This window comes from Antedon bifida, chromosome 1, assembly GCF_963402885.1.
Source record: "Antedon bifida chromosome 1, ecAntBifi1.1, whole genome shotgun sequence".
Lineage (NCBI taxonomy): Eukaryota > Metazoa > Echinodermata > Crinoidea > Comatulida > Antedonidae > Antedon > Antedon bifida.
Genome location: NC_136226.1, coordinates 13,788,243 through 13,803,205, shown reverse-complemented (window position 1 = coordinate 13,803,205; position 14,963 = coordinate 13,788,243). Strand labels below are relative to the sequence as shown.

Sequence of the window (14,963 nt, the reverse complement as noted above, 5' to 3'; positions counted from 1 at the left end):
TTGATGTTAAAAATAAAGACACTGGCTACAAAAATAAGAACCAGAAATTTATTTGTATATAATTGATTCCGACAGTTTTATAGATGACCTAATAACCTAAAAAAAATAATGCTAACATTTTAATTCTCAGAATATAAGAGAAACAAGAGACCTGGATAAAACTTATCAAGGTCACTTTTACATGATTTTAGGGGTCACCAATACATTGCAATGTTTATTAATGAAGGAATACATTGCAAAGTTTTAATTGAGGTAATAAAGGAAAAGGTGGCATATAGAACTAGAGGGTACTCCGAGAGTACAAACCTCCGCCTACTGTAAAATTCCCCTACATAAAATGTCCCTGTAAAATATATATATTTTTTTAAATTTTGTTTTATTAGTTTTAAGTGTAAATAGGCTAACTGCACACTACTGTACAAATGAGAGTTTGGTGTAATGGTTATGTATTTAGCCTCTCACAGTTGAGATCGCTGGTTCAAGTCCCGCTGAGGTTTTTTTTTTTAAATTATTTTTTTATTTCTTTTATTTTATGGACCTTGATCTTTGACCCTGACCCTTTTTAAATTTAACGACAATTATATGAGTCATTGATCATTGTGGCTAAGTTTTGGCAATCGGATAAATACTGTGGTCTCTATATATTAAATTATTTTTTTTGTTAGTTGTGACCTTGACCTATGACCTTTTCCCCTCAAAATCGAACTCGTCCGAGCTTTTGGGGCATAGAACATTGTGGCCAGATTCGGATGAAAACTGTGGTCTCCAGTCTGTTCACAGACAGACAGACAGACAGACAGACAGACAGACAGACACACACACACACAAATATACAGGGGTGAAAATATAACCTCCTTGGCGGAGGTAATAATAAAGGAAAAGATGGCATATAGATTATAATATAAAGGAAAAAGTGGCATACAGAATAAAGGAAAAGATGGCATATAGATTATAAAGAAAAAGTGGCATTTAGAATAAAGGAAAAGGTGGCATATAGAATAAAGGAAAAGGTGGCATATAGTATAAAGGAAAAGTTGGCATATAGAATAAATGAAAAAGTGGCATATAGAATAAAGGAAAAGGTGGCATATAGAATAAAGGAAAAGGTGGCATATAGAATAAAGGAAAAGTTGGCATATAGAATAAATGAAAAAGTGGCATATAGAATAAAGGAAAAGTTGGCATATAGAATAAAGGAAAAGTTGGCATATAGAATAAATGAAAAAGTGGCATATAAAATAAAGGAAAAAGTGGCATATAGAATAAAGGAAAAAGTGGCATTAGTATAAAGGAAAAGGTGGCATATAGATTATAAAGGAAAAAGTGGCATTTAGAATAAAGGAAAAGGTGGCATATAGTATAAAGGAAAAAGTGGCATATAGAATAAAGGAAAAAGTGGCATGTAGATTATAAAGGAAAAAGTGGCATATAGAATAAAGGAAAAAGTGGCATATAGATTATAAAGGAAAAAGTGGCATTTAGAATAAATGAAAAAGTGGGCATATAGAATAAAGGAAAAGTTGGCATATAGAATAAAGGAAAAAGTGGCATATAAAATAAAGGAAAAAGTGGCATATAGAATAAAGGAAAAAGTGGCATTAGTATAAAGGAAAAGGTGGCATATAGTATAAAGGTAAAAGTGGCATGTAGATTATAAAGGAAAAAGTGGCATATAGTATAAAGGAAAAAGTGGCATATAGATTATAAAGGAAAAAGTGGCATTTAGAATAAATGAAAAAGTGGGCATATAAAATAAAGGAAAAGTTGGCATATAGAATAAAGGAAAAAGTGGCATATAAAATAAAGGAAAAAGTGGCATATAGAATAAAGGAAAAAGTGGCATATAGTATAAAGATAAAAGTGACATGTAGATTATAAAGGAAAAGGTGGCATATAGTATAAAGGTAAAAGTGGCATATAGAATTAACGGAAAAAGTGGCATATAGTATAAAGGTAAAAGTGGCATGTAGATTATAAAGGAAAAAGTGGCATATAGTATAAAGGTAAAAGTGGCATATAGAATAAAAGAAAAGGTAGAATATAGAATAAAGGAAAAAGTGGCATATAGAATAAAGGAAAAGATGGCATATAGAATAAAAGAAAAGGTGGAATATAGAATAAAGGAAAAAGTGGCATATAGTATAAAGGAAAAGGTGGCATATAGAATAAAGGAAAAAGTGGCATATAGAATAAAAGAAAAGGTGGAACATAAATGAAAAGGTGGCATATAAAATAAAGGAAAAGGTGGCATATAGAATAAAGGAAAAAGTGGCATATAGTATAAAGGTAAAAGTTAGTGGCATATAGTATAAAGGTAAAAGTGGCATATAGAATAAATGAAAAGGTGGCATATAAAATAAAGGTAAAAGTGGCATATAGATTATAAAGGAAAAAGTGGCATATAGTATAAAGGTAAAAGTGGCATATAGAATAAAGGAAAAAGTGGCATATAGAATAAAGGAAAAAGTGGCATATAGATTATAAAGGAAAAAGTGGCATATAGAATTAACGGAAAAAGTAGCATATAGTATAAAGGAAAAAGTGGGCATATAGAATAAAGGAAAAAGTGGCATATAGAATAAAGGAAAAAGTGGCATATAGTATAAAGGTAAAAGTGGCATATAGAATTAACGGAAAAAGTAGCATATAGTATAAAGGAAAAGGTGGCATATAGTATAAAGGTAAAAGTGGCATATAGAATTAACGGAAAAAGTGGCATATAGTATAAAAGAAAAGGTAGAATATAGTATAAAGGTAAAAGTGGCATATAGAATAAAGGAAAAAGTGGCATATAGAATTAAAGGAAAAAGTGGCATATAGTATAAAGGAAAAGTACTTCAACACTTCAGGTATTATTTTAATGTCTTTAATGTTTTTTGATGATTTTTGTCCATTTAAATATTAGAAAAAAACACCCTGCAACTGCAGTATGAATATCCGAGGCTAAGGAGAATGTTACTCGTTTTATGAAAATTGTTTTTTAGAGATAAATATTATAAAGACCAAATGTTTCCTCATTACACTTTCATCAGAACCAAACAATTCATATGAATAATTCAATAAGATGAATAATAATAGTGTCGCAATTTAAGTGCCATTAACCTTCATCACTATGCGTTCTATATAACGCTAATAACATTGCCCTTGATAATTATGCGTACTAGTATCTCTAATATTTTTATGAATAATAATAGTTACATAAATATTGTTGGCTGTAAACACCGTCATAGTTCAAGTGGTTGGAAAGTGAACTTGATAATGTATCAGGAAAGATGCAGACTTTTTCTTGAGGCCTCGTCAAGACCTCCCACAAATGGATTTTGGTAATTAATCCTCTGAATGAGCCCTGTAACTTTATGAATAACATACATAATGTATGATTCTGAATGAAGTAGGAGACAGGCCGTGCCCATAGAACCAACCACATCTTACCATGGTTGGGAATGGTGTACAGTATTATATTTTGGACATTCTTAATATTCTGAAAAATAATTTTTGGATGTGTATGTATGGATGTGTGATAGCAAATAAATTATATCCTATTTCTACCCCTTCCTGTAATGGAAGAAATGGAAGAAATTGCAGATTGTAAGTATAATCAATAACTTAAATACAGTATTACTGTAAGCAAGGTACAGATATTCATATTTAATCAATATAAAAAGTATTTTAATAAAATTAATAATTATTATTAAATGCACAATGCATCTGTAAGCAACAATCAGGGGTTGATAACCTACAATAGTCTAAGGGTCTGTTTCTGCTGAAAAAATCAAAATAATCGATTTTTTCCAGTCACCGCAAACCACAAAAATAATCGCGTTGCAATTGAAAATTGCTACGACTTTAATCGGTTATTCAGGTAATCGGTTTTTAAAATCACGTCATCATTCCCCCCACAGCGCATTCAAGTTATGAAAGGCCGATGAGAGTTGGTTTGTTTACATCCTATCGCTGCGTTAAACTCTCACATGTAAGATTAAAAATTACTCTTACGTAAAGTTATATTATTTGTAAAACATCTAGGCCTACTACCGTACCACATACAACAGAATAATGATGTTATATTAATAAAGACACGTCGGCGAGAAAAGTTCGTTTCGCCGTTCGTTGGTTGGTTCTACCTTCGGCCTGCTAGGCCTACTATAGGCTATATATTTCTACCGAAACAGACAACAGGCCTACAAAAGGACATGTAAAACATCGTTAGCCTGGACTGGTGGGATGTAAGGGTGTACTTGTAACACAGAATCCTGGAATCTCTCGGTATAATTCTCCCCCACAAAATAATAAAAATCAAATGTTTAACATTTGATTGTTATTCGGTCTACATCGCGATCGTTGTTTTGCTGATCGTCGTCGTCGATATCGCGCAAATAAACAGCATGCTTTGTGACGTGAATGAGTTTGCCATACTCTAGAGGTCAAAGTGGGGTCAATAATCGCTATTTGTGTTGCAGCTCAAAACTGCTCCGCAATAATCGGTTAAAACAAGAAATAATCGATTAAAACACGCAATGGATTGAGTGTTTTTAATCGGTTATTTTTAATCGGTTATTTTATTTTGCGCCGTTTCTGCTGCCCAAAAATAATCGATTAAAAAAATAAACGGTTAATAATCGATTATTTCTGCTCAGCAGAAACAGGCCCTAACACCCGCTACGTACACAATCTTTTGTTATATACAGTTCATCAATATAGTATACTTCAAGGTTATGATTTTTAAACAGTAAATAAAATAATACTTCAGATCAGAAGAAAAACATGCATGTACAACATTAGCAAATTATAATATTACCATATAATATTAAAAGTTAACATTAATAGTAAATACCCCCCAAAAAAACAGAATCTAATCAAAATAATGAATTTAAAGTACAGTAATAAGGATTTTGATCTTTGTTAAATATAGACAATCTTTATAAGGGTAAAGGGAAATATAAAAAAGACACCAAAACACTTTCCAATAAAGAAGAAACCAGAAACTTGAACATAAACCTAAAATTTACCTATTAAATAGCACCCGCTATTAATATTTTTAGTAAATTATTGAACTCAAGCTGCTGTAACAGTTAGAGGGCAGTGTTCATACCTGTCTGTCAGCTAGTTTAGAACCTCATTTATTTTTTATCATTTGAACCAAACAACTGTTTTTACTTCCTATTATAAATTAAAGTCCTGGCCATTCCCTACAATTGTTTATTACGTTTTGTAAAAATAATTACAGTACTTTAAACAAATTAAACCAAGTCATTATTTGTCTTAAATGTACGTTTTATGGTAAATTATGATAAACAGAATGCACTACCTATTGTAGACCACATCAAATGTTCTCTCATGGAGACGGTCTTTAATTTGGGTTTAGTTTTGTAGGCCTAGCTAGTAAACAGCAGTAACATATGAAAATCGTATGATAGCTATAGGCCTAGTCTAGTGCATTAATTTTATTTTATTTCTGTTTTTGCCAAAATCTGTTATACAAATTGTGGAAAATCCGATATTTTGGCTGAAAAGTTAGTCTTCCATTTGTTGTGGTCTTCACGATCGATCGAAAGTGGGTGAATCACAGAAGAAAAAACGAAAATATCAATCTGCACGCAATGCATGTTGGGATTAAATTATTAGAATCAAGTTATTTTTCATATTTTTAACCGTTTAATGACGAAAAAAGTTAAATCGAAATAGGACCATATAGTATTTATTTTTACATTAAATGTAGTTTGTAAATTAGATCTAAAAAACTTAGGGAATTTAGAATCTTCAGATAAATTGACAGATATGATATGACCACACTGTTGCCATAATAAACTTAGCTGGCAGTAGTTACAACATCTTTGCACAAGATCACTTTTTTTCACCTCTATGGTTTAGCGGTTCCGGCCCTGGAGGTGAGGCGTAGATAACAAAATGTTTATCTAATCGCTGATGGGGAAATTTCTGAAAAAAAGTCACAATTTATAGTTTTTTTGTTTTGTTCTTATAAACTCATGTTGCATTGATTTATTTCATTATTTGTGAGAAAATAAAAAGTTTTTTCTTTCTTTCTTACTTACTTACTTACTTACTTACTAGTATCAGGTAGCAAAATCCAACCCAATACCTTATCAGTCAGTTTATCAATTACTGTACTGTTTCCTACAAATTAATCCATTGCAGTTAAGCAGTGAAAAAAAAAAATTTCAATCGTACAGCTGATGTAGGCCAATCTTTTAAGAAGATTTTACAGTAATTTTTTTTTTCTGATCCGATCCTACGTTCATATTTTTAAATCAACATAGTGTTTTGAAATCCCCTAAAAACATTATTTCTGTTGGTTACGCTTCCCTGCACAGCATTGTTTGTCATCAATCAAAGATGTCTTCCGTTTCGTGAAAAAGGCCTATATACTACCTAGCAACTACATTTGCATTGAAGCAAATTGTAACATTCTGGTATCAATTCATTCAATTATTAAATACTTAACACATTTACACCATAAGATGCATTTGTCTAGGCCTAGGCCTAGCCACAAACGTGACATGGCCATTCGCACTGTGCCTTGTAACCTGCATGCCCATGTTCTGTCACTGTGCTAAACACACGTCACAAGCACCACAAAGTCCAAAGAAAAGGCCTAGCAAACATAGGCTGAAGGTTTGCCTATTTTGAGTTTAAAATACCTTTAAACTAAATTTAATTATGCTATAAATATCACTTAATATGTTGTATTGTAGTAGTATCAATAATATGCCTAAACTAAAGTTGCTTTGCTTCGTAAAAATTGCAATGAACACTAACTAAAAGTAAGCCTACTCACCGTGATACATTCCAAGTTTATTCTCGCGGTTTAGTGAGGTCAAGTCAACGTTCTTGTAATGATGAAAGGGTTACTTCAGGTCAAATGTATGTTCAATGGGGGAAGGATCGGAAGGGGAAGGACAGTAACGCATGAACTAAAGGGAAAAAATAATTATTTCATTCAGGAAAAAACCCACAAAAATAGCATACAACAATTACAGTAATATCTATATAATGATCCCAGTCGATCAGTTTGTAAATTGTATATACTGTAATTGTTTTCAATCACCATTACTCATTTATTAGCTTTTTCATTGGAAATAGCATCGTCATCATTACCATTAGGCCTACATTATCGTTCATAAATTATTTTCTATTCTCATTTTTTTTTAATATGTTTATCTAATTGTTAGAAAGTTAAAAGATAGACCGTATTGGCGTATTCGTTTATGGCTTTCGCTAAAAGAATTTTCTTGTTAGAATTCAATCAAACTTTATCATCTCAAACTCCGGGGAAATTAATTTGGTTGTGGCAGGTAAGAGTTCACACTCTTCCCTGGTTTTGTGGTATACAACCATTTATAAAAACGTTTAAAAGGTACATAAAAGGGCAAGCACTCAAGCAAAATCATCATTAATTCCTCCTCCTCCTCCCTAAAGTTTGGACAATAAGAGGTCGAGATTCATTCGCATCTCTGCGCTTCAAGTTTCAGATTTCTTGTCTGCATGGCATTGTCTTTTTTATACCTCCATCAACACGGGAAACTTTCAGCCAATCAGATTCTGAGGGTATTCTTAGCAACGACGGGACTTTGGAAATAATCAAATAAAATGTAGTATGTACTGTTTTTGTTCCATTTAAAAACAATTTAGTAGTCTGTTTGTTGAATCCTCATGAGTGAAATGAATCATGAATCCAAATAATTGAATCAAAAAACCTATACTGTAATAACACGATCGGCTGGAGACAAACGGGGAAAAGCGACACACGTGTCATTACATTACTAAGATACATGTAGGGTCTCCAAGGAAAACTTCAACCTACGAACAATTTATTATAGTTTACTCTTAATTATTATTATTATTAATATTAAGAAAATAGATATTATTCAAGTTAAGTAGTTTTGTACTCTGCATGTTCTGACGTACGACGTTAGCAGCTCCGGTATGCGTGTGGTTAGGCGCGCGTGTGATGGTTACTAGGCGGAAGTGCGTGTATCCGGTTCGGTTTCTTGGCAACACGTCTCTCTGGTTTACAGTTTCTTGGCAACAATGAATTTATCCTTGGTAACAATACAAATAATAAACAATAATACAAGCCGAAAAATGATTTCTTGAAGAACCATATAGGAATTAAACAAGCGGTTTATATATGATGAACGCAGGAGACGTAAAGGACGTATGAACTTTTAATTAACTAATATGTTCACTATTTAAACATTCAAGTCTCAATTATCTTGCAAGTAATGTCTATTATTATATAATAATTTATATAGGCCTAGCAACGTTTGGCTTACTCTGGGGTCCAGGCTAGACTCACTTTAGTTATAGTGTCATCATGGAGGTACTTATACCTCTATGGTGTCATCAACTATATTGGTTTACAATTTCTCTTTTGTGGTGTAGTGCCTATTTAATGTACGAGTTCACAACAAAAACATAACAAAAATATGTATTACAGTATATTACAATTTATTATGGCAAATGATTAAACAGTTGATTTTTATTACCATATAAATCAAAGTATATTAAAGATACTGTATAATATTTCGATTCACAATTTATACTATAGAAGTACTGTATATATCCGAAACATTTTTTTTTTAGTTTAAGATTATCAAAATTAATTATTTTGATACTTATTATATGAAATACACCACTAAAATAATATGAAATTGATAATTAAAAAGCAAATTCAGAATTGTCTAAAGCAATAAAGGAACAATATAAATAGAATTCTAGACATACACAAATAAATCCAACACAGAGAAACCAACTAATAACAAAATCATAAAAAGAATTGAAAAAAACGAAAATCGATAAGGCATTTTGTTAGTGTGTTATAGTATATAAAACTTAAACTATTGATTGTTAAAATTCCACAACCTTAGAATATTTAGGACTCAAGCCTATAGCCAGCATTTGAGATATAGTAGTAAAGAATAAAAAGCGTGAATATATACAAATGCATGAAAAAAGTGTTCAGATCAAATAAGTATTCCATGTAATGTCATTTGATTGATGTATTCAGTTACCCGACATACATATCTTAATGCAGTACAATAAAAAGATAAGAAAATTATAAAATCTCCATAATTTCAAAATTGTCAAACAATAAAAATACATTATCATTTTAAAAACTTCTAAAATTGATACACTTATAAAATGCTAAAAATTCTATCATGGTTTGTTCTTTTTAAAAATGTTTATATCAAGAAAATATAAATGTTGACATCATATTTAACTTTACTCACTTTAAATACTATTAATATGTTTTAAAAATCTATTTACAATTTTAGATTTATACTGCACTGTTTTCTGTAAAATTTCCCATCACTCACAAAAAATTAAATGATAAATTTGGTCACGTTACCCTGTGGAAGCAAATAGTTTGATACTAAGGAGCAATCGATTAGCAAAAACCTATGACATATGCATATTTTGATGTCACCTGGATGTAGAATCTACGCAGTGGCTTAACGCAGATGCCTGAGGCCCCTGGTTTAGGAACCCTTCAACTCTGGAGGCCTCAGGCGTTTTTAGCTTTTTCGACATATTTTAATGCCTGATTTTTCCTCTTGGCACTGCACTTGAGTTTAGCCATTACGCCACTGAATCTACTGAAAACAAGAGGAATCAAGTGGGGAAACACATCCTGATGCATGCTAGTTCCTAGGTCACCACAAATCGAAGCTTTTAATGAATATTCATTAAGACTACCTATCATAAAAGCCTGTTTTATTCTATGTCCTATTTAAGCTAAAGATTATAGAAGTTATTTATATAAAAGATTACACATTTCATACAATAAAATTATTACTAGAAAAAAGAGCATATTGGATTAAAACTGTCACCACATTAAAATAAAACCTTTCTACAATTATTTCTGCTTACATCATAGTCCTACTAGCAATTACATTTATATAATAAAATTACCATTTTAATAAAATACCATGAAAGCTATTATAGCATTCAAATAAAATGTTTGTTTTGTTGTCATTTAAAATTATACTAAACTAATGATGTTTAGTATTTAGCACAATACTGTTTATATCCCATTTCTTAGTATTATACAGTTTTATAGTAATACTATTGCATGCTATAATAAAACCTGCATTCCGTTTTCTTTTACTCAAGAGTAACATAGACAAACAACGTAGCTTCAATAAATTTTTCCTCTGTACTGGAATACAAAGGTACATGGCTGTAACCTGGAAAAAACAAAGAACACAAGTTAGAAAAAGTACAAAACAATATATTATGAAATATAATTTGACAGTAGAATCAATAATAGATTTAGGATTATTTAAATATAAACAAAGCAGTAAGATTCACTGAGTCAACAGTTTTATACAACAAAAGCCCAGCTAGCATTTGTTACTTTACAAATAAACTAGCATTTAAATTTAAATGCAAATTACTATTTTGTAATTATTGTATCACACTGTGCATAAGAAACAAGTTTTTACTGAAAAAAAAAAAATATTTGTTTTATCACAGTATGCTATATGAAAATAAAAATATTGATAAAAGCTACTATTGGGATAAGCATATAGTATATAAACATAGTACATAAAGAAAAATGTCTTAAATAAGAAGTTCTTAGTAATAGGAAGGGGACAATTTAAAGTATAAGTATTCACCAGAGAGTACAGATTTCCCTTAAATAATGATGATTGTAATAATTATAAAGATGATTATGATGATGAAGATATTTGGATAGAAAAACAAATTTGTCAATTTACATATTAAGCAAAGCACTAAAACAACTGAAACCATCGATTCTTAATACTTGTTCTACAAATATGGCATTTTGTCCAGTATCATTGGCAATCTCTTTGATACAGTGCAACATGTACATCACATATAACTCTGTATTATTAATCTATTTTAAATACATATATATATTGCTCCTATGATATGCATTATGTGATACACATGTGACACTATATCACAGAATTTGTCAATGATACAGGAAACTATCATGTACAACAATTTTGTGTTGATGACATCTACACTTGCACATGGAATCTACAAGAGGCAAGACTATTAACTCAAGTTAATAGTTGACGCAGTGGCGTATCCAGGATTTTGAAGTTGGGGGGGGGCCCGGAATTGCCAATTTGACGACAAAATTAGTGTCATTACCTGTACATAGGGCCTACACCCCGATATACACCTGATCAATATATGTTCTAGGATTGCATAGTCATATGTTGTCTTATAGGGATAACGATGCAAAATTAAAACCAAATTAAACATTATCTGTATGTTGTATTAATATTACAATAAAAAAAGAATTACGAAAATCTGACTTGTAGTTTTCGAAATATAGGGTCTAAAACATCGCCGAAAAAGATCGTTTTTAGCCACGAAAGAAGTAAAACCATTTGCGGCCGGCCTCAGTCGACAATTCTATTAACTACGCCATTTTTGGTTTAAATAATTACATATGATTACATTTTTAATAATTTATTTCATATATCACCCATTGGAAATATCAATAAAACATGTTATTAAATGCTTATAAAATATAAAAAGTTGTTTACTTAACGGAATTCGGACAAATTCATTGCTCTAACTTTGTGTATAACGAGAGACCATGTAAGTTCATGGTACTGTACACGCGCGAGAGAAAACATTCCGCTGCGGGTGATTCGCATCCACCAATCAAATCAAATCAGCCAGAATCCAAAATCATTCAACCGTGACCAATGCCGATAATCACGGGAAAGCTTAGCTTTGATTGGCTAACGATGACATCATATCACACAATGGTGGTTTTCTAGTTGAGCCTCACGAAATATTATGTTCCAAAAATTAAATACATGGATATTTTTTATGGTATGTGTGCTTTTTCTTTAAAAAATTTGAATAATAAAGGCCTCATATCGAGAAAAAAACGGGTTTTTGGCACTTATAATAAATATATCTTAGAGAAAAAAGCACATGGCATGTGGAACTATATAATCTTAGCGTAGGAAAACATACAAATCCCAGGTCAACTGCAAAAACAAGGTTGAATAGGATAAGGTCACCGGACCGTTCAAAGACTTTTTGAGAGTAAACAATCTAGCGCGTACGGCCGTACGACGTGCAAGATGAGAAGATATTTTAACCTAATTTTTTACGTGTTTGGTTAGATGTAATGAAAATAAAAAATAGTTGAAGGGAATAATATGATATGTAAATAAACAAACACTCAAAAGAATTATGTTTACAGTACAATTATTGTCAGAATAATAGTTTATTCTTATTTGCTTAACTTTATTTTTCCCCGGCACCTTTGTTTGCCGATGGACGCGATGATGTGCCGACGGACGCCAAATCAGGGGGGGGCCGGGCCCCCCCGGCCCCCCCACTGGATACGCCACTGAGTTGCTCAAAATAGACAGCGCAGAAATGAAGAACTTTAAAGAAGATATGAGAGCACAAGTGTCTTTTTTGTGGTTGCGTGTTATAACAAACTAACATGAAACCATATTTGTTGCTAATTCGAAATGTATTATAACCTTTATGAAAGAAGTTCTCAATTCTATGTTAACCAAATTCTAAAGATTGGTAGTAAAAATTAAAATAATGTGATAAATAAATAAACTTATTGCCAAGATTAATGACATTCTTATACTCTCACACCACTGAAATATAAATATATCTATTAATAGTAATTTAGTAATTAAATTTGGCAATATGCAAGAATAAGCAGTAATTATTAGTTAACCAATTCTATTAATTTTGCCATTATTCATTTTCTACTCATTCATACATGTAGTTGTTAAATATTCCATTCATAGGCTCCGCAAATATGTATGTTAAAGAGAAAAATTATAAAACATTTTCAAAATTTTACCCTTGCCATACAAATATTTGTATTCAGTATTACACTTCAGCCCAATATATGCCACTACCATCAATTCACTCATTTTATCCATTATTTATTTTCATCTTTCATTCAATTCAAGAATCATTCAATTAATATATGCATTCACCTACTTAATCAAAAGCTGTTAATTGCTAAATAAAAAAGTTAGAAAGAAGAATATTGCAACAAACCAGTCAACCATTAGTATCCCAAATTTCTATTAATAATTATATAAACTCTATCTAATGAAAAGTGAAGGGTTGCTACAATATAACAGCAATGAAGAACAGGGTAGAGGCTAAAAAAATTATTTTTATTTCATGCAGTTTTAAGGTGGATACAGAAGATGCACTGGAAAAAAGGCCTTTAATTCAATACATTTTTAGGTTTTTTTTGTCTCCCAAAATATGAAAATAACTTAGATGAATGATTTCACAAAAATATAAATACTTTTAAAATGTTTGTTAAAAGTAAATAACTATTTTGTCTATTAATGAATACTTTCACCAACAAAATCAATTTGTTAGGGAGACAATACATAAATTTATAGTACAATTTTCATCATTTTTGTAGGGATGATGTGGGTACCATTAGGGGCCCATTATAGTGATTTAAAAACAATTTCACCCTATCTTCTGTATCCATCCCCGCCTTATCAAGGACGCATAAACATGGCATGCTAGCAGATGATGAGCAAACAAAACACTAAATGATGAGAGGATACCTTCCAATAACGCATCATGAATTTGACGACGACATTATATGAACAAAGATTGAGGCTGGGCTCAATGCCACACCTTTCTTAGACACCAATGGTACGTGATGATACCCTGTTTTGATGAAATAGGTAATTTAACCACACACAAAATACATGCAAATCATATCATTTACCATGGATGATGATGAATCAATTTAAATCAACAGTGATTGTGGTGCAAAATTTAGAAGTTATAAAAAGTGCTTTTACTTAAAGAATGTCCAGAATGTATTTCCATTAAATGATTAGTAAACATAAATGTTACTATTATAATGTTACAAACTAACCTCCAACAATTAGTGAAATCATAAGAAACTTAATTTATTCATAGAGTCTGAAACTGTCATCTCATGATTGGAATTAACAATTTAATGTAACAGTAACACACAAAAATAAAATATTTTCATGCATAATTTGCATATTGACCGCAATAAAAAAATAGTAATATCCACATTCTAAAACTGCTATATTTTCATGCTTTTCTAAATATAAACAAATATAATTGGACATTAATGTTGTACATCACTACTGTATTAGCACCCAAACCCCACCCCAACCCGCCCCCCACCCACACTGGATATCCCACTGGGAAATGTGCCAAGTTTATCAACAAAAAGCATACTGTACTGTATGTGTATTTACCTAATTGTAGGCTTGCCACAGGGATGGTATACTGTCCAATGAAATCATTCTTTGATGACATGTCATAGTCGTAGACGGTGAAGCGAACCAAAGCTAGTTCAGGTACTTTAACATCAAACTCCATGTCATGATTCCATTGAGGGTTAAATCCTGAAAAATAAAGGAATTTCATAGCAAATCTAGTATAATACTGCCAATAGCGTGAAAGGTGAATCCTTCAACAAAATGTAACAAATTCTCTTACCATTATTTTCAACTACTTCAGTCTTGGCATCAATTTCTTGATTCATATCATAAATAGAGACCTTTACAAATGGGTCAATAATTTCTTTTGATCCTTTTGGTTTAGGAAGCTGCTGGCCGCTAATGATCTAGAAAATAGTGTTCAATAAAAAACTAAATTTATTTAAAAATGTAACATAGTAGTTTAGTCTACTAATAGTCAATTAAAATATGTATACGCAATACTGTACACTGCACTAAAAAAGACTATACACAAATTAAATTATGTGTACCATTAAAGCATTTAGAGAAAACTAGTTGAATTGTCACTAGTCACAAACTAAGCATATGTGACAATATTAATATTGCATGGCAAATAGTGTACTTACTTTAAATCTCAACTTCTTTTTGTGCTCAGCTGCTGGCTTTTCAGGGTCAAACTTCAAGCTCTCTGTTGAATAATAATAATAATAATTTTCTTTA

At 31.3% G+C, this 14,963-nt stretch overlaps 2 protein-coding genes across 5 annotated transcripts in view; both read right to left on the bottom strand.

Moving 5' to 3' along the window:
• The window catches only part of LOC144843286 (retinoic acid receptor alpha-like), a 62,167-nt gene extending 55,345 nt beyond the window's left edge, over positions 1-6,822 (bottom strand). Inside the window, exon 1 of the mRNA XM_078700083.1 lies at positions 6,797-6,822. The gene's annotated coding sequence lies outside the window, so the exon portion shown is untranslated. The remainder of the gene's footprint in view (positions 1-6,796) is intronic.
• Positions 6,823-8,476: 1,654 nt separating this feature from the next.
• LOC144843082 (1-phosphatidylinositol 4,5-bisphosphate phosphodiesterase delta-1-like) overlaps positions 8,477-14,963 on the bottom strand; it is a 33,403-nt gene continuing 26,916 nt past the window's right edge. For 3 of the 4 annotated variants that reach the window (XM_078699772.1, XM_078699786.1, XM_078699797.1), the window contains 5 exons: positions 14,870-14,931; positions 14,503-14,629; positions 14,259-14,408; positions 13,584-13,689; positions 8,477-10,208 (listed from right to left, as the gene is read on the bottom strand). In XM_078699772.1, the coding sequence (XP_078555898.1) occupies positions 13,598-13,689; positions 14,259-14,408; positions 14,503-14,629; positions 14,870-14,931 (431 nt within the window). In that variant the 3' untranslated portion in view covers positions 8,477-10,208; positions 13,584-13,597. The remainder of the gene's footprint in view (positions 10,209-13,583; positions 13,690-14,258; positions 14,409-14,502; positions 14,630-14,869; positions 14,932-14,963) is intronic. The other variant, XM_078699779.1, reaches the window with a different exon arrangement.